Source organism: Alligator mississippiensis, chromosome 2 (assembly GCF_030867095.1).
Source record: "Alligator mississippiensis isolate rAllMis1 chromosome 2, rAllMis1, whole genome shotgun sequence".
Classification (NCBI taxonomy): Eukaryota; Metazoa; Chordata; order Crocodylia; family Alligatoridae; genus Alligator; species Alligator mississippiensis.
In genome coordinates this window covers 197,869,815-197,897,286 of record NC_081825.1, presented here as the reverse complement: position 1 = coordinate 197,897,286, position 27,472 = coordinate 197,869,815, and the positions used below count along the sequence as shown (strand labels likewise).

At 42.8% G+C, this 27,472-nt stretch overlaps 1 protein-coding gene across 1 annotated transcript in view; it reads right to left on the bottom strand.

Moving 5' to 3' along the window:
* The window catches only part of IPO7 (importin 7), a 55,584-nt gene extending 29,991 nt beyond the window's left edge, over positions 1-25,593 (bottom strand). Inside the window, exons 1-8 of the mRNA XM_006277494.4 lie at positions 25,510-25,593; positions 11,121-11,202; positions 9,340-9,493; positions 8,745-8,903; positions 4,898-5,054; positions 3,124-3,213; positions 2,521-2,615; positions 2,342-2,426 (exon numbers count right to left, since the gene is read on the bottom strand). Coding sequence (XP_006277556.3) covers positions 2,342-2,426; positions 2,521-2,615; positions 3,124-3,213; positions 4,898-5,054; positions 8,745-8,903; positions 9,340-9,493; positions 11,121-11,202; positions 25,510-25,593 — 906 coding nt within the window. The remainder of the gene's footprint in view (positions 1-2,341; positions 2,427-2,520; positions 2,616-3,123; positions 3,214-4,897; positions 5,055-8,744; positions 8,904-9,339; positions 9,494-11,120; positions 11,203-25,509) is intronic.
* Positions 25,594-27,472: the final 1,879 nt, after the last annotated feature.

Genomic DNA, 27,472 nt, shown 5'->3' with positions numbered 1-27,472 from the left:
GGGATCCTGTGGCACCCCTGAAAGGGTGCCACAACACCCTGGAGGAAAATCACAGATCTAAGGGAGTGGTTTTCAACCTTTTTTTGTACCAAGACCCATTTGTAAACATTGACAGCCAGTCCAGACCCAGTGCCCCTCACTCCCGACCTGCTACCCCCAGGCCCCAGTCCCCCTGTGTGTAGTACAGGGGGGATTCCAAGCAGCCCCTTGCAACCTGGAACTCTGCCAGCCTGCAAGAGAAAAGCCAGTTTCCCACATTTTTTCTCCTTTAAAGGAGAATCCATTTTTTAAAGTCTGTTGATCCACTTTTAAAATTTGTTCACAACACTTTCATATACTCGTACAACCCACTTTTAGACCATGACCCACAGGTTGAGAAATGTTGCACTAAGGTGCCACTGCCCTGCCTTTCGCCTCACTGTGAACTAACACAGCTAACCATATTTCTCTAATAATATGCAAGAAAAAAGAAGAGCATTTAGTAGAGGTGCAGTGATACATCGGTCCAATATCGGATCAGTACCGATATAAAGAAAATTATCTATATTGGATATCAGCCTTAAGTGGCTGGTAACTGGGCCAATAAATGCCTGTGCTGTGCACAGCTGCAGCACAGAACATAGGCAATTAAGATACAGCCCGCAGCATGGAGAGCTGCCTGCAGATGTTAAGTCTGGGGGGGAGGGAGGAGGGAAGGGAAGGGATGTAGGGGGCAGATCAAGGGTCTGATGAGAGGGAGGGAGAGAGGTAGGGGCTGGAGCTGGGGCAGAGGCAAGTGATGCCCAGTCAAGGAAGGCAGGTGGGGGATGAAGCTGCAGCTTGTCCGGGGGCATGGGATGGAGCAGGGCTTGTCCAGGGGGCATGGGAGAGGCAGCTCCTGCTGCCGTGCGTGGCTCATCTGCTGGCTCCCACTGCTGCTGCTGTCACTCGTCTGGAAGGGCACTGGGGGGGGGGGGGGGGGGGGGTATGTGCCTCCGGATCTGCGCCAGGCAGGGTAGGCTGGGGCCAGGCCTGTTCCCAGCAGAGCCTGAGCTGGGCAGGACGTGTGGCACTGCCACTGGGAGGTGGCTACAGGGAGGGCTGCAGCCACCGCAAAATTCGCTGCAGCCCCCTACTCCCAGCAACAACACCACCCGCCCCATGCCCTGCCCAGCCCAAGCTCCGTGGGGAACAGCCCTGGCCACAGCTCGCCCCACCTGGCGCAGATCTGGGGGCACATGCCTCCCCCCCACACCACTTCCCTTCCCCCTGCCCCCACCCCTTCTCCTAGGTGGGAGACATAGTGATGCAGGCAGTGTATTGGATATTGGATCGGTATTGGCCAATATGCCTCCTTAAATATTGGCTATCAGTATTGACTCAAAAATCCCTATTGGTGCACCCCTAGTATTTAGCTGTGTGTATCCACGTGTTAGCTTGTGATTGGACAGTACAAAGAATAAATGCATGTACAAAGAGGTATGCCCTCGGGAAGGCTTTGGATTTGTGTACCCTGGCATTCCTCTCTTCTGTCAGTTAGACTGAGCAGCAAACCGACAGTGAATAAAGCTACAGAAAAGGCTACAGTTACTGGCATCTTACAAGTCGGCATGCTTAATTAACAGGCATGCTGACTTGTAAGATAAAAGTGAAACTGGAAGTGCCCACCATGGCACTTCCAGTTTCTCCGAGCCCCCACGGCCCAGGGCAAAGCAGCCTGAAATGCGGAGCCCCCACAGCCTAGGGGCGTAACAGGCTGTGCGGGGCCTACCTCTGTGTCCCACAGGACCCACGGGAGGGGCGGCAATGCTGTGGGAGTGCCAGAGGGATGCCCCAGACACAACGGGAGAAGTGGCGGCCCAGGCCACTCAATTAACTGGCATAGTTTGTTATCCGGCATCCCCCATTCTCGGGGGATGCCAGATAAGACAGCTTTTACTGTACTTGGTTTCTATTTGGTTTTATGCACTTGCAAAGCTGCAACACTGGGACTAGGAGAAGTCTTCCTGGAAGTTGCAACAGAAACAAATGCCAATTACACTCCATAAACTTTAGATCTATCTGTTCTACAAAGAAAAAACAATAGCTCTTTATGTGAAGCTCATTTAAAGAACCCATGTGTATTTATTTACAGATTATACAAACTGCCTACACAACACTGTTAACCTACTAGTAGGGAACTGTTCCTGGGAATAAAACTGCAAGGATTTTCTGCATACTCCTGGATAGTTTCAGGCTAATACAGGGAATTTAGAAAATGTCACAAGGCCTCTTCGAAAACCGATGAAGAAAGGAGGAAGTTATTATGAATATTAAATTTACTTTAATACCCCAGGTTCAAATTTTTGTTTGTTTGTTTTACCTGCTGGACACCAACAGCAAAGACCTTCAGAAACACTTCAGCAAATTCATTATACTCCTTGGAAACATTACCAGGGCTACCATACCTAGTATTGAAAGTAAAACAGAAATATTTTGCTTAATTTCATAATGGTTAAATAGGATTTTTTTTTAATGTAATAGTTGTGAAAGAAGAGTTACCTCTCAAAAAGTCTAGCCAAGATGTGCAAAGCCCATTTCTTGCATTTCCACCAAGGCAATTCAGGTCTATCATCTTCATCAACTTGAAGAGTTTCCTTTAAAAAAAGATATATTACTATTTAATAAAGGTAAGGATTTTTGTGTGTATTTTCTGAACCAACTTCATGGTTGAGACTGCCCTCTTGTCTTTCTAAGACTTTTCCAGGTTGCTATTTACTACTTATTCATGAAGTATGACATTTACAAGAAAATTATTTGGAACAAATGAACAACATATCCCTTTCTGTGCTACTAGCTACAAAACATTCCTCTAGGCTCACAGAAATGTCAAAGATACTGAAGTTGCAGAAATTAAAGCACATAATGTAGAGGTAGTATAAAAATGCTTGAATAAAATATTTCTTAAGAAAAATCCAAAATAACTTATGCTACAGGTTGTCTTTTTACCTACAAGCAACAGTGTATTTCAATCATTCTGTCCCTGCTTAAACACGTTTAAGATACCTTGCAGAAGAAAAATAGGTGAAAACTTTTAAATTTAAGAATTCAGAAGCAAATCGTCAAATCTGTTTAAAAACCTGAAAAAACACAAATAGTACTTACAGCAGGAACATCTCTGTCCACGACGGTCTTTAAAATTTCTATCCACTCAGCCAGATTTTGCTGATTTATCAACTCTAGTGGTAACGTATACTATTACAAAAAATAAATGCAAAAAAAATCAGTATAAAACATTTTTAAAGAAATTTTGTTCCACTGCTTCAATTTTATATAATATAGTCACATATACCAAAACTTTACTAAACATTTGCTGCATGGGGTTACTATGAACAGTCAGCAAGAAATAATTATAAGGTAACAATAGCTTTGTGAATTAGAGATAACCAGTTTCCTCATTAAAAACATAATAAAGGGATTGGGAAAAAGAATTATATTTCTTACTGCAAAACCACCAATCTTTCTAGCATCAGTATTAACATACCTCATCTCAAAGGGAAACTTACAGTGAATAGCATGTCAGTTCCACCTCCTTTTCAAGAGTTAGGAAAGTCTAACATTGTAAAGCTCTACAGAAGTATTATATGTGCTTGTTCAGCCAATCTATACCCAGATACAATCTAGCGTTTTATACCAACCATTCTGTCTTACCAAGGAGTGATACTGATCAACTCCAAAAACGCTAGGCTCTAAGTATTTGTTGCCCAATTTCAGACTAGCAGAAAACAACCTGATAAATTCATAGCATTAGTTTTATTTATATGTTCTTGGCATGATTTTTGGTATTAAGTCCCACCATAGTTGACCACTGGTGGAAAAGGTCCTTGATGCAATCTAATCCAAATTAGAACATATGTAATTGTAGGGATGTAAATATTGTTTAAATAATTACCCATTTAAACTCCTCTAATGATATTGTTTAAACAGTTAACCAACACCACATACTGGGCACATGGGGCAGGTCTCCCAGGCTTCCTCCCCATCCTCTTGGGAACTTCTCCTAAAGTGGAGCCAGGCACTCCTGTGCTCCTTCCTGGCCCAGTGGTGGCAGCAGCAGCACCACCCGGATATCCCTGCCCCTTCCTCTGCTGCAGCCAGGCTGTGGACCAGTCCCTTGTTCTCGCTCTCCCATCTGTGCTGCTCTCCATGCAAGGGGGAGTCTGCCCCACACCACTCCAGCCTGACTGCCAACTGCACTGGACTGCCATCCCAGCTGCACTGCTGAGGCTGGAGGGAGGTGGACTGGCTCCGACCTGCCAGGACCAGATGCAGCACAGCAGGGGGGTGAGGAGGCAGCAGCAAACCACACCACCCACATGAAGTTGCAGGGGCTTTCCCTGCAGGGCCTTTCCCAGCCTGCTGTAGCTGTCACTATGTGACTGCAAGGGATTGGCTGCAACAGCATTTGGGGGGGGGCGGCGGCGCAGAACCACATGCTGTGACAGACAAGTGGACCTTTTTTTCAACCACTCACTATCTTTAATGGGTAGTAGTTCCTTCTTTCCCCTCCATCTGCTTGTGCGGGGAGGGGGAGGGAGAGGTGAAGCCACATGCTGGACAGATAAGTAGGACTTCTTTTCGACTGCTCAGTCCATGGGTGCTAGTTCCCCCCTCACTCCTTCCCACCATCCACTTGCGCAGGGAGAGAGAGGAAGAGGTTTTGCTTGCCCAGCCGCCCTCCTGGGGCACAGCACCGCTTCCCTTCCTCAAGACTGTGTCTGGCGCTTAACAGTAACTGTAATGCATTACTGGTATAAATATATTGACTGTTTAAATGTTTAACCTTCCACAACCCTAATGTAGTGTAGTATTTCAGGAAAAAAGTAAAACTTTCTTCAGCTAACATTCCTGTTCAAAAGCATATAAAAATTGCTTCTACCTGAACAAGAGCATAGAAGATTTTAAAGATCTGTTTCTGGATGAGGACAGACTGATCTGATGGATCAGAAAGAAGCTGAATGAAGCGATCCTTCAGAACTGGCAGGAAGTGTTGCATTGCTGCTATCAAGGGACTCCGCTCCTCTGGTTTCTTGTACCTTTAGACAAGAATAAAGCCGGCTTTAAGGCTTTATAGGCAGCTCTTCCAATTAAAAATCCTGAATAGAAGCATATAGACTAGTGCAGTTCACAAGGATACAGTATAATTAAAACCCAGGAATATATTGTTATGGCGCTCATCGGATTGTGGCTTCACTTTTCATATACCCAAGAAGTATTACATTACAACCAAATATGAATGAAGGCAGGACACAGCTTAGGTTCCATCCCTCTTCTGTATAGCTATATTACTTCTGCTCATAATACTCTCCTGCTGACTCTCTCACTCTGAATACCCTATCACATGCATGCAACGCAGTTCACTAAGGTAAAATGAGGTCAGAGCAGTAGGAAGACAGTGAGCAAAACCAAGAAGTTAACGAACATAAAGGCTATAAAGCAGAGCTAGTCAGAAAAAATCCAAGGCAGCATTGTCAGAATTTGCCAATTTGTCAAAATAAAAATGTTTCGGAGATCACACTGTTCCAATAGAAACTATCCTGGTTTCCTGCCATTTTGCTGGCTCGGTGTCAACAGAATACTGAAGAATACCTGTGCTTCTAGGCTCTCACTTCCTTGGCTGCCTGGGCTTTCAGGACCTGTGGCCAGCAGCCTGCCAGCCTCAGAAGTGGAGATCCCAGAGCTCCAGGGCAACCCGTTTCAAAGACTGCACTGGAGCCACAGCTCTATTCCCTTTCACAGAATCTTTCAAAACTTGTAAATCCTCCACAAAACTAAATGAGCTTTCTCCACCCAAATCCAGTTATAAGCAGGAAGAGACTCTAACAACTGCACAACTGCCAGATCACATCTAATATGATACCAAAGATATCATTAGCTAAGAATGTCAATAGTGTAAAACTGTTCTTAGGAATTCACAGCTACACTACTATAACTGTAGCATTAATTGCTTAATCTCATTCATGTGCCGAAACATCTTTAAACCACTCCTAATAAAAATGAGCATAAATACACATCAATTTTGTAACAATTCCAATTTGCAAAAATAGAGGACACAAGACAAAAACCTAAATAATCTGGTGCCAGATGTCATGTTTTATAAAAATTACTTTAGAACTTAAAGAGCTAAGACTAACAAAAGTCAAATAAATTCCCTATAGATTCACTTAGTCAGAATACTGAAAGCTAAAAAGTTAAATTATTGACAAAGAAAATCTATAATCTGCTTTCCTGAAGATGCAGTTAACGAGAACATTAACAAAAGTAGGAAAGATGAGAAAAGTCTGACTTAGGTAAAAGCCTGCCAGACTAAAAGGATTGCTAGCTTTGAAGCAAGAAACCTGAATACTTGGAGTGATTAACCTTCCACCTTGGAAGTCAATGTCACAAACACTAACAGATCTCAATTTTTTTTTTCAATTTTCAGATTAATTGAAAAACAACGAACTACAAACTGGAACAAGTCACTTGAAGTCAGCACACTCCACACAGAAGAAAAGACTTGCTTGTTTGTTTTAAAAACAAAGCTAACACTTGAAATTTCATGGACTGAGTTTGCCTGGCTTACACTAATTTAACAGGACAAATATAAACATGCCCCTCATGCTTTTATCACAAAACTGGCAAGCCCTAACAGTCACTGCCCATCAGGTGAAGTTCTGAGCAACTGAAACCAAGCCTAAACCTATGAGCTGCTTGATAACCGTCTATATGTGGTATCTGTTGTAAAATTAACCCTGGTTTAGAAAAAAAAAAATCTCCATACCAGAGAATCTTCTCTCAGAACTCAGTGAACTTGATAAACAGTAAGACAGACCCCATTTATAAACTTATTTTGATTTTCAGAATAAAGAAACACATACAGTAAAAAAGCAAAATGGCTTAGGCCCCTGTCACTTTACACTTAAGACGTGATTAACTGGTTTATCATACATTAAGTTGTGACCCAGCCACATGCTGACAATTAATGGCATCATAAAATAAGAAATAAGCCACAAAATTATTTCACAAAAAACAGGGGTTCCTATCATGTCATTAATTGAACGTGTGGCCAGGTGTGCACCATGGCTGGGAACGTGAATCAACTGATAGGGCTCCCAGCCACAGAAGCCTGCTGATTTGCTGGGGAAGGGGGATCATATTGCTGGTCCCCCTGCACCAATAATACAGCACGATGGGAAGTTTGCTCAGTCCCACAATCACACCTTCTGCCATACTTGTGCGACTTGGCAGGAAGTGCGATTCTGTGGATCACACATCAGGTATCCCATCGTGCCTTTACCTGCATATCTGGCAAGGGTCTTAGACTTGCAAAGACTCTTCACTAACAGATAAAATACCAGCAATGCATAATTTGGAGGTCTGTGCAATATTTCAGTAGCTAAGGCTGTGTTGGATTTTGCACTTAAACAGGAATAAATATTCTTCTGTTTTATAAAAATCGTTGCGTTTAATCCCCAAATTTGGCATAAAACAAAAAAAAAAAACCCTGATCTTTCTGACAGGCCATTTTATGAAAAATATTTGCTAATTTTTACAGAAGAAACAATTTAAACGTTCTCTTCTGAAACGGTACCATATTTCTTTACGTTTTTGGGTTCCTTTATGTTTCCATAATATCCAAACTCCAAACTTACAAGTCTCCTCTGCCACATACATGCTTTCTCATCTCAGATGCTGACCACGTGCATGGTCTCAATTGAGAAGAGGGGTAGGGCTAACCAAGAACAGGAAAAGGAACAGACATTTCCACTGCAGCCTAAGCCCAGTACATTCCTATTTACATAAAATGAACAGCCTTCATTTCCCATGCACACGTTCCTTTCCATTCCAGGTCTCTGTCTCATGCTAATTTTCTCTTCAAGTTATAATCAAATAGTTCAGCTGTTCCAGAGGATGAAGCAGGTTGTTTTTAGCAATGTTCCAAAAATACTCATATCTTTCTCCCCCCGCTTTTTTAATTAATCCTAGTACATCCATGATGTAAAGCAAGATGTTTGGCAAGAATAATAGTCTACTGTCAGGGAAGTTTGCTGGATTCATGAAAGTCTATCAAGATTTAGCTCAATTATAAGCCTCGGAAACTTGTTATTTCCGTATGTTTGGGAATGTTTGTTAAGGACGTTCACCAAAAAAAAAACCTTAAAAAAATCTCAAAGCTGCATTGCGTATAGCATGTTTGAGCCCCACTAAATGTCCTGGATAAAAACTACACTAAGCATACTCCAGCCCCAAATGAGCCTCCTACATGCCAATGGAGCTAAACATGATCCCAGTACCACCAAGCCTTCATTCCTCATGGCAATCTCAGGAGACATATGGCAGGAAAGGTTATCCTATGTAAAAGGCACTGGATAAAGGAGAAGAGCATTCTAACCCTGGTTTTGATGCAGATTTCATATATGAAAATTAAATCTTAAAAAGAAGACCTAGTTTTTGGATCTTAAATACATTAATGAAGACAACTTTTCTAGTTTTTAGGAGCAGCAACTTAGTGAAGATGGGACATGAACTACTACATCCCAAATGGTAAGTTATGAAGATCAGTTACTTAATTCAAAACCTTATATTTACTAGTATTCAATGCTCTGCACAATTCAATACTTTTTACATTTGTATCTACTCCAAATCCACTTAGACATACAGATCACAAAACGTATTGCTACAAACATATTTTCAAGGTTTTTTGTTGGAAGGGGAGGGAAAAAAAACCAAAACACAACCCTTACTCATAGTTCTTCACAAGTTGATAAAGACAGAGGAGAATTCCAAGCCAACAAGCACTATTTTCAGACTGAAGATAAAAACCAATTTTCTCCACAATTGCAGTCCAGCGGTTTGGATAATCATGCTTGATAATATGGTGAATGCAAGTAGTAAGCTGTACTCTGGAAGTCAAAGATGCATACAGTTAAACAAATACCTACTTTCATTATTTTAACAGTATTCTATGATAACAGAAAAACTAATTTTGGCTAAACTTAAGTTTCTATATAAATTTGGAAGTCTTCTTTATGTACAGAGGAGTCAGCCCTTTATTTGGGCTTCCTCCACTTTACACATGCTTAGCATTTACTATCTTCTGAAATAGTGTAAAGAGAAAAACTTTTATAGATCCAATCTCCCATCAATATGAAGGGTGCTGTACCTGTAAATTCCATCTATGTTGTACCAGATACAATTTTTCTTTTAACTACATCAATTCTGTGTTCTCCAGTACAAAAACATACTGTGTCACAAAGAGGTTTAATATGCAGATGCTCTTAACTGCAAGAGAATAGCCTAAAACCATGACAGAACCAGGGGCAGATTAAAACGGTATACCTAATTAGCTCAGGAGAGTGAATAATGACTTCTACAATATTTTCACGAATACAATGCCTGTCTTCTTCTGGGATGGAATAAGGTGGAATTTCCCCTGGTGTAGTTTCACGATCAGGCCAATACTGGGTTATCATATTCTTCAAGTAAATAACACCTGTCAAATAAAAGGAGGAGGAGACAACTCGATATCAATACAAAGTATGCACAGATCGAATCTTCATGCTGCTACCTATGTATTCCTTTATTATTTGGTTACTAACTGCATGGACACACTTATCTAGGAAGAAAGCTGACCTACAGCATATGCAAAATGGCATTTTCCCCTCCAATTATCAGATGGAGCACCTGTAATAATTCTGAAATCTGCTTTTCAACACCTGATTATTTTTCAGACAGAATGTTTTTGAGCACCAGAGTACTACTATTTCTACCACTGCTTTTACATAAGAATGATAGATTTTTTTAAAACAATTCTAAAGTAGCTCCGTTTATAAGTATTTTGAAATTATTTTTGTTTCTAAAAATACTGCTTAACATCACCTCTCTGTAAGGCAAATATTTTTTATATTTAAAAAAAAAATCTGGTAGCTTTATACTGCAATTGTTTGATTTGAGTCTGCTTTACATTCAAGTGAGTTAGACAATAGTTACTCCATACAAATAATTTAGGTTACAACTCTTCATAGCAGACATTATGCTCCTGACACAAATGCATGCTTCTGCTCTTTGACAGTCGAATTCAAATTGCTTACGTGGCAGAATCTAGATTACAGTGCTTTACAAGTGAAAAGGAAATCCAGGATCGCTTCCTCTAGTACAGTTCCCTGCTTCATGTTTGCAAATGTTTAACTCATTTCCACTATGATAAAGAACCCTTAGGGCATATGCCTTTAAAAGAGCTCTCTGTATTGCAATGATGACATACACCCTAATTCTGCTAGTAGATATGCACAAATACAGTCTGCCTGCCTAGATCAGCTTGCTAGAACTGAATTTGAATTACAATTATTTCTTCTACTGTCCTTTTACTCATTTTCTGTACCCATAGGCTATTCTGGTCACCCCACAAAGAAAACTAAATTACTTTAGGATATGTACCAGGCTCTCTCAGAAAACCGCAAGGGTTGGCAGGATAATTAGTTCCAACAAAATTAATTTGACAAAAGTAAAAGAAAGCTGTTAACTTCAACAGAACGAAGAACCTCTATAGACTGTTTCTTATTTCTGGACTCACAATAAGACCAAACTTTTTCTTTTGAAGCCAACAGCAAAATTTATCCTTTTCCTAACACTTTTTTTAATATGACAAGTTTATAGCCTTTCCCACTGAAGTACAACATTCTTCCCAAGCAATCCTTCCCAACAAAAAACTGAGCCTGTGTCATGCTTCCAAGCAGAATAAGCTACTAGTTGGAAGACTCAATATGGCCTTTTCTATACTTACCTGGCTCTACCAGAACTTTTGGCAACAAAGCAGCCTACACACCTATGCTTTCAGCAACTCCTAGGAGCAGCTGTTCCAGTAAAGCACAAACTACATCCTGAGAAAACACCAGCCACTGAAAGCACAGACGTGTCTGTACTGGACATCTTTACACCAAACTGGACATCTTTTTATCCTCACAATTCAGTGTGTAAGACCAGGTCTTACATCTGGCATTTCTAGCTTGAGTGCTTGACTTTGTTAAAAGAACACTTAATGTTGCAATTTTCTGTACATAGCATATAGAACATATACTTAGTCAAAATGGTGGGGAAAAAAAGAAAGATTCAAAACTTGCCTGCCTGTCTCACTGGCAAATCCAACTGCTCTGACATAGTAATCTGAAGCAGAGTTGAAACAAAGTTCACCGACTTATGAGCCTGCAAGCAAAATACGAAAAACAGGAGTCAAGTGTCAAGAAAAAGAAAATATTAAAATCATTCAATTATGGGTTACAAGTAAAACTTTAACTTCCGTACACTCTAACTTCCATATACTCTAGTAGGTTACAATATTTTCAAAATTATTTATGAGGACCATATATGATGGAATTGATATGACACCAGCTATTCAAACTATGTTGAAATACTCAGCTAACAAAAGAAAGCATTCAAACCCCTTAAGGTTGATTTAAAAGACTATATGGAGGGGGAGAGAATGGAGTGGGGAAAAACTTTCATTGAAGAAACTAGAATTTTGCTTGCCCTAGTGCTCTTGCATCTGAAACAGATTTCTGTAACCAGATTTACTTTTTTAACTATAGAAAAAATTTAAGACAATTATATTACAGCACAGCAATTATATAAGCAGACATTCAGGTATGAAATTTATGGAATGGAGATATTAACCTAAGCCATTTGTGGCTTTTCACATTTAAAGATGTTGGGCACTGCTTATTTTCTAGTAACCATAGTATTCCAATTTTTTCAGTAATATTTGTTATTCCATGCTCAGCTACAAGTCATGACCTCAGACTTTGCATACATGGTTAAGTTGAAAATAAAAGGGGATGGGGGGGGGCGCCATTGCTAACTTCCAGACCTATATTTACATTAATCTGTTGGCATACAATAATTTTAAAACAAATGTATCAAATTAAGAACTCTATATGAACATTCAACATATGCAAGTAGACAGCTCAAAAAGAAAACAGTAAGGCGCTAGCCTATTACTGCACAAGTATGTGAGTATAATTGCCCAACAAAAAGAAACTGATAAGTTAGCTGTTTTCTACAAAAAGCTGATTAATGTAATTTAAATTACACGCTAAGAAAAACAAGACTATTTCCTTCTTTACATGTAAGTAGTGCAGTTGATCAAATTGCATTTTGCTATTAATTTCAAACATGGAACCATTTCCCAATAAGCCCAGATTTACTCTTTCACTATCTTTTGGGGACAGTGGGTGCATCTACATGTTTATTAATGCACCATAGTTACTGCACAGTAGTGCCAGCACACAGGCTTTTAGTGACGCTTACTGCACAGTAACCTAATACTTACAGTGCAGTAGTGCATTAGCATGGTTTCTGCCCAACACACTACTGTGCAGCATTATCAGGCTACTGTGCAGTTAGCATCTCGTGTAGATGCGCCCACTGGATGCCAAATCACTTCTTAAATTGAGACAAGCCCGAGCAATCAAGCCATATTCACAATGACATAATCTGAGCAAGACTGTAACTGTTCTCAAAAACGTACCCAAATTTTGGCAAAACTGACTGATAATTAATTCACTTGTACTTCACTATTGATAAGTATGGTCTTCTGAAGACAATCGGCTATAGTTTCAAAGAACTGCAGTCTTGATAACTGTCCAATGGCAAAATAAACTATTCTAGTTTTCACATAGATAACAATCTTGCGCAATATCAGCAACACTGATTTAGAAAGATATGAAATCTCCTTACACCAAGAGATGTTATCCTGAAAACAAGCTCTTATTTTATTTTCAATACTACTGACTAAATTTAAAACCTTTATAGTGCTCTATACTCTTCAAGAACTAAGTATGAAAAGAAATAACAAAAAAAACCCAACCCCTAAATAAAAAGTTTCCTAAAGGAAGCAAATTTCAAGTCTTAAAATGATAAAAGTCTACTGAATTTGAAAATCTAATTTCCTCTTCAATTATGTCCTTTACTCACATGCATTGTTTTCTTTCTTGCCTTTGCATAATTGGCCAATACTGTGTTTTGTCATCCTTTCTGGCGCACTCACATCAAAGGTAACCATACGGGAACAAACAATCTAACACTTGAATATTATGGGAAAACGTTACCTACTCATCTGCTACTTGGTTATTTCCTAGGCAAAGCAAAGTAAACATCTCCAATTCCACCAAAACTACATTAGCAAAGCTATTACAAAAATGAAAATACATCTCAGCTACCAAACTAAAACTAGTACCTGACAAGAAAAGTCATCAGGAAAATCATCTTCTAATAAAAGTATAGGATCACATGCTTGTTGTAACACCAAGGATGGGGAGCCTGTACGTATGGCACACAGCAAACTGGAGGGGAAACAGGCAGCACAGCACCAGACAGGGCAGAGATCAGAAAGCAGAGCATCAGATGAGGTAAAGAAAAGAAATCAGTTGCACTCAGGGAGGGTGGAAGGCTAATCTGTAGCACACCTGCCAAAAAACAGCTGGCCCCCACTGCTATAAGCAATCAAGTATTAACAGTAACACAAACACTGCTTATAAGCATTTATATCACATTAGGCTACCCAGTTAGGACCTTCTCTCTGGACATAAGTTTTATGGAAAAAAAACATCTAATTGTTCTAAATACAAATTCATTTAAAATATCATCGTATCCATTCCAAAAGCTTATTAATTTGAGGGTTAGATCTATACACAACTAACTTGCCATCTCTATTCAATTATTTACCTGTTAAATGTTTGGTGGTTTTAGATTTGAAAAGTCTTCATTATAAACAACAGTATAGTCATAGTTATGAATATTCTAAAGCATTGGGTGTCTGAAAACCTACAAACCATTGAAAGTTCACAGAAACAATGTCCCCACTGCATGAAGCTCAAATGTTCATTTAAACAGTATGCACTGGGGGATTGGGAGTAATAAGATATTATGATGCTTCAGGGTCTGTGACCCCCTGCTTCTTAAAGTGTCTAGAAGTTAGAAAGATTTTCATCAAGGCTACATATGTTTATTTGAAACTCTAGTGTAAGTGGCAACTTAAAAAATATATATACATCCCTGTTTAGGGATATATTTGGTAGCCGTGTTTGTCTAAGACAAAAAGAAATGCAAACATCTAAAACTTTTGGTTCAGAAATGATACCTTTTATTAGACCAACTAGGAACTCTCAAAAAAAATCTTTTTCTGCAAGCTTTTGTGCTCAAAGGCACTTCATCAGGCCCCATAGGTAAGAAATAAACTTCATTTTTGCACAGAGGGAGCTGGAGATGGAAAAGCTGTCTCTCTGGGTCCATGAGAATGTCTGTCACTCTCTGAGACACTCAGAGACACTCTCATAGACCCAGAAGGACAGCTTTTCCAACTCCAGCTCCCTCTGTGCAAAAATTAAGTTTATTTCCTACCTATGGGGCTTTTTACCATCTTTAATTTTCCCAGAGCCTGATGAAAAGCCTTTGAGCCCAAAAGCTTGCATAAAAATAATTTTGTTTTGTGATTTTCTAGTTGATCTAATAAAAGGAATAATTTCTGAATCAAGAGTTCTAGATTTTTGCAAATCCCTTGACATACATGTCTGTACCCACTTTGACCTGCTGCTCTATTAATTGAACTTCTGGAAAAGAAAAAGACTAAAATATTTATTTTGCAGTGTGTTTTTAATGACAATAAACCATGTATTACCCCAAATTCAGCCAGACACCCAATCTGAATCAATGGTACAATTCCTACGCTTAAAAAAAATGGCTGCATTGGGAGTTGGCAACCTGTGGACCACATTCAACCTGCAGAGGTCCAACCCAGCACAGGGGGAAATCAGTGGCACAGAGCTGTGCCATAGCACCCATCCCCTCCACTGCGCTCTCCTCTGCTGCAAGGGCTAGTGTTCCACCATGCATGTTTATTCTTGCCACACAGGAGATGGGGATCAATGGCAAGGATAAGCACAAGCAGCCAGGTGCTCCAAGGAGCAGACCTGCAAAGCATGGCAGGGGACAGGTTGCAAAGGGTGGCCTGCTGTGATAAAAGTTTACTGACCCCAGGCTATATGATTACATATGTCAAACTGGGCCCTTGTTTAACCTGCAAGTTATATAAAAAGTGACTGAGACTGTAGCAACAAAATGTACTAATTCTGCCAGAGTGCATTTTTCATGACATGCTTTTAATGATTACTATAAAAGTTAGGGAAAAAGCACTAATATCAAAAAACACTTTTTTTTGAAGTTTTGTATATGAGACCTGACCATCTCAAATACCAGGTGGAAAACTGGTCAAGGACACTGAGCTATGCTGTCGCTTGTAGATGCTCACTTCAGAAGCAAGGCTCATTATGAAAGTAGCTTGCATTGTCATACACTAGGATTAGCTTACACCTTTCATGGAGAGCCTATTCTCCTAACCCATGTACTTCATGGGTACTAAAGTCATATACAAAAAACAATCATGTAGTTACCCATTTTATATAAAATACCATGAGTCTGCAGTTGTCTCATAACAGTGCTGGACTTCCTATACTGCCTTGTGGATGGGAGGTTTCCGGAATGAGGGCCAACATGAAGTGCCAAGAACCACTGCTAATTTTCCAATATATATCAGTGGTTCCCAACTGAGGTGTCACAGCACCACCACTGCCACCACCAGCTGAAACTGCCACACACATCTGCATTTCCAGGAGGTGCATGCTGTGCCAGACTGGGAAGTATCTGTGGCAGCCTGGAGAAACAGCCAGTTAGTTGAGAACTGCTGTTCTCTGGACTTCTCTCCATGCTGCCACACTGCCATTGCTACTGGTTTATCTGATAAAATAGGACACTAAAACAGTACAATAGTGGTTCTCAACCAGGATGCTGCAGAATTCAGGAAAGTTATAGAAGGGTGCCTTGAGGCTAAAATGGTTGAGAATCATTGGTATACCTGCTCCTTTTCAAGTACAATGAAACTTCAGCCTTAACAGTAGTCATCCACACTGTTCCCTTTCATGTTGCCTTACTATTTAAGAAAGTGTTCAAACAAGATCTTGATCCAACCTGCTGAAGTCTTTCCAATTACTTTAACCAACCCTGAGAATATAAATGGATGAAGTTCTGGCCCTACCGAAATGCACATGAGTTCTGCACCTTACTAATGTAGCCAGGTTTTCACCCTGAGGTCCCTGACACACATTACATACACTTAAGGTGTGATTAACTGGTTAAGCACATCTTAAGTTGGTGCTTCCCAACCTTTTCCTCAGCAAAACCCCAAAATGGAAACACTGGAAACTTTCTGACCCCAAAATGATATAGACAAGATCAATGGCCACTCCCTCCATGGGCAGCACAGCCAGAACGGAGCCTATGACAGGGAAGCCGCAGATGCAGGCTGCCTGCCATAAGCTTAGGGCTCCCCTCCTTGCTGCCTTTTCTCCAGGGCCTCACAGCCCCGTGAGCAAGAACTGACACGAGAGGGCAGAGTGGGGCAGGAAGGCTCAGTGCCACCACTGGGAACCCCATGCCAGCTGTGCTGCCATGGTGAGGTGCCCCCTGCCGGCCTGGCAGCAATGGCAGCAGCATATATTTGTGCCCCCCGCTGCTTCTAGGCTGGCAGGGGGTGCCTCGCCATGGTGGCACAGCCAGCGTGGGGCTCCTGGTAACATCCCCAAGCTTCCCACCCCACTCTTCCTTCCTACACCAGGACCTGCCTGAATCTGCCCCCGCCCCATGCACAAATCTGGGGGGCACATGCCCCACCATGCCTCTCCCCCAAGGCATGCACGCAGCAGCAGGGAGCTAGCCCCTCCCACTGCCCCCCTGGATGAGCTGCCTGCATCTCCATCCTGCTGTCCCCCAGCCAGGGCCCACATTCCTGCCCCAGCCCCGGGCCCCATGCAGTGGCCCAGTTGGGCAGTGCCCCCAGCCCCAGCCCTGTCCCACTCCCTACTTCACCGTGGGGGCTTCAATCTGCCCCCTCCCTGCCACAGGCTTACCTGGAGGGAGCTGCAGGAGCTGCTCTCCATGCTGCCTGGTTGCCACATGCACATGTGAGCATGCACATGCACATAGACCCCCTTGCCTGATCACCCTCCTCCTGCTCCCCCCCCCCAGCCCCAAGCAGCCCCTTGTTGGCTGGAACGCCACCAACCTGCATGGGAAACCCGCCATTTCCTTTTTTTTCCCGTGGTTTTCATCACAATCAGTCAACACCACTGAGTGTCTTTGCAACCCCATTTTTTATCTTTACAACGCCAAATGGGGTTGTAACCCCAAGGTTGGGAACCACCATCTTAAGTAGTGACCTGGCCACACATTCATTCAATTAAGAGCATGATAAAACCAGGAATAAGTGGCAAAATGATTACACAAGAAGTATAACAACTTTGTGGCCGGTTCCTCTCATGCCTTTAAATTGGTTGTGTGGCCAATACTCCCAGTCTCTGAAGCAAACTCACATGCTCCAGAGGCTAAGAGTACAGGTCAGCTGATCAGGACTACCAGCTGAGGCAGCACATTGTGCACTGCTGTGGCCAGGAGCTCCCAGCCATGGGAACAAAGATTACTGGTGCAGGAAAAGCCTGGGATCATGTTCCTGGGCTACCCCCTACAGCAGCAGCAGTATGGCATGATAGGATCTGATGCCCAATCCCATTATTGTGCTTCATGCCATGCATGTGTGACGTGGCAGAAAGCACACCGTTGGGATCACACATCAGATCCCATCGTGCCTCCTTTTTAACATCTGTCAGTGGCCTAAGTGTCTGACAAAACCAGCGAAGCCAAACAAATGTGTTCCAATAGCTTGCCTTTCTGAACCCAAGTATTTCAGTGTTTTTTACAAATATCTGGACTTGCATACTATATACTAAGATTAGAACCATCTCCTAAAGGTAGTTATGGTGACTATGACAAAAGTTTTTGCACATGCATCTGCTTCAGCCACTTCTAACTCCTGCCACATTTTCAGTCTCTAAAGATGGCTGCCTCCCAGCTACCGTTCCTGTTCACTGACACCAGGGCTAAATAAAGCTCCATGTTTCAGACTTATTTTATGCACTTGTTAGCTTGTGCTTTGCTTTTGTTTTGAATGAACAGGATGAGTTGGGATACCAGGAAACATAAAAATGTAAGCTGAGAATTCAGGTGTGCTGATGCCCAACTTTCTTCCCTCATTATTTCAAAACTTACTTTTAGAATATTTCCAATTTAAACAGCAAGAGCTTGATCATACACATGCTTATTCCTTCTTATGATAACTGAATTCAGAAGATTTTGCTGGTGTAAATTTCTACTTATGTCACCTTCAGAAATACCATGGATTAACTGGTGTGGTATAAATGAAATATCCTACAGGCTTCCCTAGGCAGCACTACTATACCTCCCAAAGAAAGGCATGAAGATCAAGCTCACACAAGTATTTCCATCATATGTTCTAAATTCTGCAGCAAAGAGAAGTAGTTCTTAAGTCTTAAAAGCTTTAGCATCAGTAAAAGGTAGAAAATATTGTCTTAGTCTAATCTTGCTTGTTAAGAAAAAAGAAAAGAAAAACAAGCATTAACTGTCTGTACATGAAAATACCAGAATTTTAGTGACATTTAATTGCAACAGGCTCTCCATATTGGAAGCCTATTCTTTCCTATCGCATACTCTAGCAATTAATGTGTAATAGCGAAGTGACCATCTCTGTTCCCTTCCCCCCCCCCACCATGCATGCTGTGTCACTGATATGACTTTTCTGTTGTCAAAGAGCCAAGAATTCAGGGACATTTCCTAAAAGCAATCTTTGCTATGCTGCCTTACTAGCTGGGGAATGTTTTCTATCAGACCACAAATGTTACAGCACTGTCTGTTAACATCAATCAGCTTTCCAAAATGAGCTTCCAGAATACAAGCCTCCATGCATATCCACTGCAACTTTTTATAAAAAAAGTCATTTACTCAGGACATGCTTGCCCAATTCATACAAACACATTTTTATTACCAGAAAGCTGTCACATCTGCTCCATAATATCAAATATAAAATTCAATCTGAAATTAACATACAGAGCAAATGACAACATATGGAGCCACAGAGAAGCAATTAGTACAGACACAAAGGCATTATTTTCTCACATAACTGCATCCATTAAGGTCACTTATGCTCAGTTTTAATACCAGAGGATTTTACACAAACTATATCTACTAAGCGATAAAGTCTGAGCACTTGATTTAATTTTGGCTACACAGACATTGTGTGCTTCCTTGTTCTGAGATCTTGCCTATACAGTACTGTGGGGCTCTTGTGAGCAGACAGCAGCAATGACGTGGAAGCTACCACAGCATGTGCACAGTCAGACAACCTCTGCTGGATCAGCTAGATCTTCGCTGCTCCACCTCATCAGCTGTACTGGCAGTATGAAGTCCACTCCGGGAAGGCTCTAGTCACTGAAGGGATCAGAGCACCTGGCAGAAGGCAGGGGTATGCCTACAACGCACCTGCTGCTGGTCAGCAGAAGCAGCCTTCTTCACTAAGAAATGGTGTTACTCTGACAGCATAAAGAAGGTGTTTTGCTGCCAAAGACCACCTTTAAAGTGTGCATGTGTTCATATTTTTGGGGGACAAGTTTTGTAGTTCCAGTAATGTGGACCAGGTTTGAGCCACAAAGATATTAAGTTGTCGTATCAGCTATACTACCTATGACAATTTTTAGAATTGGTACAAAGAATATTAAAGGAATATTTTTAAACATAAAATGTTTACTATATTTCTGGACTGCTACTAGAAAAAGCCAGCTACTAGAAAAAAATATTTATTTTATATTATTGTAACATACAAATTAAATGAAGATCAGTTGAATGATTTGTATAGCAGGCCAGAAAAAGGCAGCTTCTAACTTTTCCCTTCCTTTTTAGTATTTTCTGTGTTCTTTCATGTACTGTCCCTCCAAAAGCATGCTGATAATGTAACTACTATAATGAGATGCAACAGCATTTTTCAAAAGCTAGGATCAGATTCTGTAAAGCTATGCTGAGGCAGCAAAATACTCTAACTTACTTTCAGTTCTTTAAGAATTCAGGTGGCCATTAAGATGTTAGTGCCTTCCGATTTCAACTTTTTACAAGGTGGCTCTATTAGCCTCTAGTAAAGTTACTGCTTATTATATATGTAAAAAGTATAAGATATGCAAAATTACTGAAGCATACATGCACATCCAATCTTGCCAAGCCAGCTATTGCTTTGCTAACTCATTAAAGGTTCACTACACTAAAAAAGGTCACCTGCAAATTCAGAAAGCTGTTTGGCTTTGTCATCTTCACCCAAGGAAAAATATGGCACATTCTTCACTTAGTCATGTGAAAACTACACACTGCCTTCTTATTAGGATCAACTCAATTTAAAAATGCTATTTTTTCCTCAGTTAAGACACAGCTTTTGTGGTCCCTTACAGCCCCTGAGTGATTTCAGGCAAGTATCTTCCCTGGGGCCATGCACCATGAACTTCAAATAATCTATTCTTCCACAACCTAAACTCTGTTCTTCCTCCCCTTACACAAAAAGAGAGAAAGAGAGAGAGAGAATATGAATCGCAGTTATGGAAGAAAGGCAAAAAAAAGGTAAAATATTTTAGAAAACTATCACACTGACTACTCTGGCTTTGAATAGTGGGGGAATTTCAGTTACTAAAGAAGAAGTACAGCTCATTATTATAGCAAGACACTTGAGAAAGCATGATTTAGTGGTTTGAAAATTAGGAAGAGCCACAACTCTTATGCTCTGTTTATAGCTTTAACACTGATTTGCTACATAACCATGAGAAGGTTACTTATACTAAAATTATTGGAGATTGCCCATCTGAAAAATGGGGATAATACTACACTTACCCTATCCTCAGAATGTTCAAAAACAAATATTTGCTCAATACTTTCAGCTCCTTGACTGAATGGAGAATTGATAAAAATCCATGATTTTTATTTTACAAAACAAACAAACCAGTCAGGAGGGGAGAAGATCTTGACTATCTCTGCTGTCTTCATCCTTAACTTCCAGAGAAGTTCATTAAGTTAGGTCCATCTTGCTAACTTGGGAGAAATGGCCTCTAGTTAAGAAGTGGTTAAAAAATGCCAGTTCTAAATATTTCTTTTCTGCTCACCAGCATTACCTCTGCTTTGCCCATACTGAATTTCTTAACCAATAGTCTGAACTCTATACTTATTTCATGCAGAGAGTGAGACAACAGTTAACATGCTATAAGCCTGTGATTCTCAGTTCAGGTGCCACAACACCCTTTCGAGATCATTTGCAAGGCTGCCACATCTAAGGGAAACTGCCCCACGCACCTTTTTCTAGGAGGGGCATGTGGAGCCAGACAGAACTGGCTGTAGCAGGAGTGGGTTTAATGAAAGCAGGAGTGCTTGCTCCTGCTGCAGGTGCTTCCTGGTCTGGTTCCAAATGCCCCTCTTGCAAAGAGGTATGCAACAGTTCACCCTGGCAGCAGCACCAAGCCAAAGTAGGTAAGCTGAGTTTTTAAAAACAATAGCTCTCAACCAGGGTGCTACCAAATTCAGAAAAGTTATGGAGGAGTGCCACGACTCTAAAATGGTTGAGAACCATTGCTGTAAGCACCAAATTCTATGAATCCTAGGTGGGGAGAAGCACAGGTAGAGCAGCAGCTGTTAACAATTGATGGCATCATAGCCCATCATCTCCCCAGCAGTGTCACAGACATTGATTATGATCGGGACAATCCCTGACCTACTACGATCCCTTATTAAATGGGAAAGGGGTTGAAAAGTGAAACAGCAAATCCTACAACTTGCCTGTATGGCGATTCATTAACTTGTATGTGCATGGTCCAATTTCCTGCTTGCAAATGTACTGAGGATTTATGTCTGATCAGAGAAGATCCCACTAGCAACTGTTCAACATTTGAAAGTGCACTTAATGTCTGTGTTGCAAGCCCCTGATTAAAACCAACAAGTTAGCATGCTGAGACATTCAGCATTTACATTCCATTTTTCAAGATGAGGCTTTCAAAACATTTTAAGTTATTAGCTAATAAAGTTGCACAAAAATTCAGTGAATTTTAAATTTTTTTTTAATTGATGAGAAAACTGAAATGAAGCATCGGTAAAGTTAAATTAATTGCCTAAGATTACACAATCAGCAGCAAACCCTGGGAAAATCTAGGACTCTGATTCCCAGTCCCTTTTCCTAACCAGTAAATGACAGAGTTTCAAAAAAAGTGTGTAAAATGTTTATGTTACAGCACATTCAAGTAATAAATTTGCTGGTTGTAGAATTAAGATACAAGTTATTATATATCAAGGACATGGTCAAGACCGGTAAGAATGCATGTAGTTCTCATAACATTGCAATTATCAATTAATTGGACAAGTATCACCCCCCTCTTCTTAGTAGGTAAAAGGAAGAGCAATTTGCAAGTCTTCTACTGAAATAAGGCTTATTTGACGTGACACTAGAGGTCTGCTGGCAAAACTCTAAGCATATTCACACTCAATCCTCCTCTGCAGCAACAGATACCTCATCTCTGCCAGCAGAGTTAAAGCATCTCTGCCAAGTAAGGTTCCTGCCGCTGTCCAGCAGCCGGCAGAAGGCACACAGACAATTCCTTACCTTCATCGGGGTTCAGGAATTGGAGAACCCCTGCATGTGTTTTTTGCAGTCAACATATTGATGAATGGCAAATCGTGAATCTAACACAAATGTATTGACGTGAATGCGCTTTAGTATTTTGATGGTAGTGGCTGCTACCTGCCACCAGAGCTTCTGGCAGCAGAGCAAGGCAAGTACAGAAAAGGCCTAGATCTCATCAGCCCAGGCAAGCTATTTGAACAAAGCAAACATAAAAAGGTAGGCCCATCATGAACAATTACACTAACAAGCTTGTGTGCCACAGGTAATTTGCAGTACATCATTCAAGTGCTAGAAATAAGTTAGTCTTTACAGGAAGAGAGGCCCAATATCAGAAGAAAAAAAATCATCAGTTCAAAATATAGCATATCCTACCATACAAAAGAAGCACAGGAGACAATGTAAGATCCTAATTCAGAAAACAAACATGCAACTGACTTTCAAAAGAGCTAAACAGATAAGTTATAGAAACTATTGAGTAGTTATATACATGCATGTGTTTGCAGAATCAAGGCCTACACATACATAGAGGTATTTTACCATTAGCATTGCTCCAGAAGCTGGTAACCAGGCATTTAAAGTAAGAATTCAGAATTTATTGTACCCAAATACAGCAAAAGTCTTGGGGTTTTGTACAGTGTATCATAGTCCATTATGTTTCACTTAAAAAAAAAAATTAAGAATTGATGGTCAGCATAATTTCCCATGAAACAGAGTATGTCTAAGTATGTGCTCAAGGTGCACGTATACATGCTACACAGAGTAGCAGAACATGCTTGCAGAGTAGCAAGTTTCCTGAATGTCTTGCAACTGAAAGTGTAGTAAATATCCAAATGAGTAAATCTGAAGCAAATTAACCTACATGTTTATTAATAAAACAAAATGTTACCTTCCTTTTTAGTCAGTTTATGAGCTAATCTCTATTACTTTTACTCAAGTACAAATTAAAAATATTTAAACTAAGGATTATATTGTAAATACTTCAAAAATCTTTTCCATAAATGTGTAGAATAGCCAAGCAATCAGTTGATTAAATTAGACAAATTTAAATACATCATTTAGCCCTGGTGATCCCTGATGTTTGGTGGTCCAAGGGCAACAAGTAATGTGCTGCAAGCAGCACCATATTTTGTCCTTCCAATCAACCTAAATTTTAATTTATTGTCTGTGGTTATGAGCAACAATAACAGATCTCACTGGCAACATATATAGAGGTTGGAACCCACTGATTTCACTGTTAAGTGCACTCTCTCGCACTCTTTTTTTAACTTAAGGAAAAGTTTTCAAGAGATATTTTTTCACTCAAGACAATTTTCATATATCCTTTGTCTAATTATTCTTTTTGCCTACGGAACAGTAACACTCTTGGTTTTCAGTACAAACAATGGTATCTCTGGTCCAGTGTTATCGCAGTATATTACATATGTCTGCCAAAGCAAAACAAGTATGCTGCTAGACCTGTCAAATTAAAGAGCACCAGTTTCAAGGAGGATTATATACTTGGGGGCAAGCTTAACTTCACTTTGGCCTTTATGTCATCACCTTCTTGAGGGACCAGACAAATTTTTCCAAAAAAAGTGCATCAGTAGCCAGTGAACGAGGGAGTTGGGGGATACAGCTTCTGAATTAAAACTTCCTAGACCAGTGTTTCCCAAACTCTGACAGACTGCCTACCACCAATTTAAAATGATACAACTTTAAGTATCACCAGCAAATTTTTGTCAGAAAAAGTAATTATAATAAATCTGTTACTGCATACCACTGACAGGTTGTCTGTGTACCACTGGTGGTACCCATACCAGAGATTGGGAACTGCTGCCCTAGACCTTCAATGCCAAAGGCTGCAAGTGGGAGCAGAACAGTGGATTTCGGAAACCCTGGCCATACCCTGTTCCCTCTGCATGTGTGACACAAGCCTATTTGATGTGCAACAGACATGTGCATTGTGCCCACACAAGAACGGTTAGCCCCCTTGCTGTTACCTGGCGGCAGGTGTGTGCTAATTCCTTGGGATCGCTAAAACAACAACAGAGACAGGAGCAAGGGTCAGATGTGAAGTGCGGCAAGCAGGGGAGGGGGGACATGGACAGTGAGCAGGGCCCACTGGCCCTTGATTGAGCTGCGTGACACAGGCCTTTCGACATGCCACAGGGAAACGTGGGCCACTGCCCACCAAGCAGAACTATAAGCCTTCCTTAATGAGTGAGGCCAGTGAGGGCACATCCACTGATTACTTGGGACAACCGGAGAAGAAGACAGAGAGCAAAGGTCAGACACTGGTAAGTGCTGCAAGGGGGACGGCGCCCACCCCTCTGACCAGACCTTTCGACCTGCCCAGTGGGCCGGGGCGTGGGCCCACAAAGACAGAAGGACAAGCCTCCTTTATAGCAGGGGGTGGGGAGCGGGACGGGAGCGAGATCATGGGTTTCACACAAGGGGGGAACGAGCGGCGCCGGCGGCGACAGGCTCGTGTGCTGCGTGGGAGCGGGGCGGCTGCCGGTCCGCAGCGCTGGAAGCCCCGCTCCCCCTGGGGGCCGCGGCCGGGCGCGGGCCCGACCGCGTGGCCAGGCGGGCGCTGCGCACGCGGCGGGGCCTCCCGCGCGGGCCGGGCCGGACAGGGCCCGGCCCAACTGTTGCGCGCGGGGCGGGAGGCCCGAGCAGATCCCGGGCCGGGCCAGGCCGGGGCCAGACAATGGAGCGCAGGCGCCGCTGACAGCGCGCCCCCCCCCCCCCCGCGGGGGGGCAGCCTGAAGGGCAGCGCGTCCCCCGGCCACGTGCGCAGGTAGGGCAGGGCCGGGCCGGCAGTAAGGCGGCGCCCCCCGGCCCGGGCCCGGCTCCGGCCCCGCCCGGGCCCGGGCCGAGCGCCCCGCTCCGCCGCCCCAGCGCCGCCCAGGCCCGGCCAGGCCGCGCCTCACCTCGTCGAGCTGCCTTTCGGCGGCCTCCCGCAGGGCCGGGTCCATGGTGCCCCGCAGGGCCTCGATGATGGCGCTGGGGTCCATGGCCGGGCCGGGAGACGGGAGAGCCGGGGCCGCGCGGCGCGATGCGCACATGGACCCGCCGGCGCGAAAGGAAGAGCCGCGCAAGGCCCCGGATAGACCAAACCCCGCCGCCCGCGGGGCCTTCCGCTCCGCCGCGGGGCACCACGGGAGCTGTAGTCCCTCCCTCCCGCCCGGCCTTGCCACGCTACGGGGTGGGAGACCCCGTGCGCCTGCCCCGTGGGGGCGCCGGGGCTGCGCGCTCAGGCTGCCTCGGGGAGCTGCTTTGGGCGCGGGCTGTCCTCGCCTCTCTGAAACAGCCCCTTTCACCCGCGGGTCGCAAGAAGAGCTGAAAGGGGCTCGGGCTAACTCACAAAATGGATTTTTAAAAGAGAAGGAAGTGGGGCACCGTGGGCTTTCCCTTGCAGGCTGACAGAGCTCCAGCCTGTGGGGGCTGCTTGGGGACACATCCCTTTCCCCACACACTGGGGGCGAGGGGCAGCAGGTGGGGAGTGCCTGTGGATGTTTACAGATGAGTCCTGGTTCAAGCCCTGGTCTCAAACCTCCCCCGCCTCACAGACTGCAGATTTCTATGGAGGGGACCAGGGAAGTGGCTTGTGGCTGAATGCGTCTCAGCCCCTTCCAAGTCCCCCGCACAGAGCTGGGGTCCGGGAGGCTCCTTGCAGAGCTGCCCCCTCAGCTGGCGGGTGTCCCTGCAGAGACCGCGCCCTGCAGGCAGGAGGCAGCATAGGAGAGAGGCCCCTTTATAAGTACCGCTTTCTTTTTTTATTACATTTTCTGTATTCCAAGCCAAATTAGCCAAAACAAATTCCAAATGCAAGAGTCAGTCCAGGACCATAAGTGGCCCTAACTACTGGCAAACATCCTCCACCCCCATCTGGAGCTTCAGATGTTTCCAAAACCTTTGGGGGGTATCCTACTTGTAGGCCCGAGCCCAGAGGCTTGGCTTTTGGATGCCCCTGAGTTTTGCTTGCCTTCAGCTGTAAGGCCCTTGGGGCAAGCCAATCTACATACTACATAGAGAGAGTGGGCAAGCTTTCTTAGAGCACAGCCAACAGAGCTGGCAGGAATAGGCTGCCAAACACCTCCAGTGACACCACAATCTCAACCAAGCACCTTCAAGGTAAAGCGTCTTGCTCTCCAAGTGGAGGAGAGAAAGAGAGTGCAGCGGAAGGAACAAGAGGAATCCCATCCCACTCTCCTCTGCGGAAAGACCAGCAACCTCTGTGGATGGATCTGCAACTCAAGGATGGAGCTGTTAAATCACCTCAAGACCCATCAGTGAACCATGGGAGAGATCATCCTCCAGTCAAAGCATTGCCAACAAAGACCAAATGAGATGGGTATAGAGAGAGAGTGTAAGTTTTCGCAAGCCCAAGTTCACTTCATCAGATGCTGCAAAAGGTCAGCTGAGACATGCTCATTATACCTCAGTCTCACCCTCCCTTTGAGAGGAAGAGTGTTTCTCCACAGATTCCTTTCTTTCATGCCATTGTAGAGGACGCTGTTCCCAATGCTGCAATGTGCTGGGCATCTACTGCAGCTGCCAAAATAAATAGAAAGAAACAGCTGCCCAGCCCTTCACAAGACTGGTTCTGGAAATTTTAAAATAGAATCCATTTGCTTAGCAAAAATGTCTCTTTCCATCTCTTCAATTGCAAATATGTATTTGTTTTCAGGGTGACTTATGGATGTGGGTGCTTGGCACAAGGTCAGCTCCACAGCACAAGGAGATCAAATTCTGTACCCAGTTACCCCGCAGGCTGGATGAGCAGTGCCAGGGCAGTTTGTGGGCCAGAAATGATCTGTAGGCTTGATCTTGCATGCAGTGATGGCCAGCTGGAGCCCAATCTGGTCATGTGGTAACAGTCCAGCCAAGACC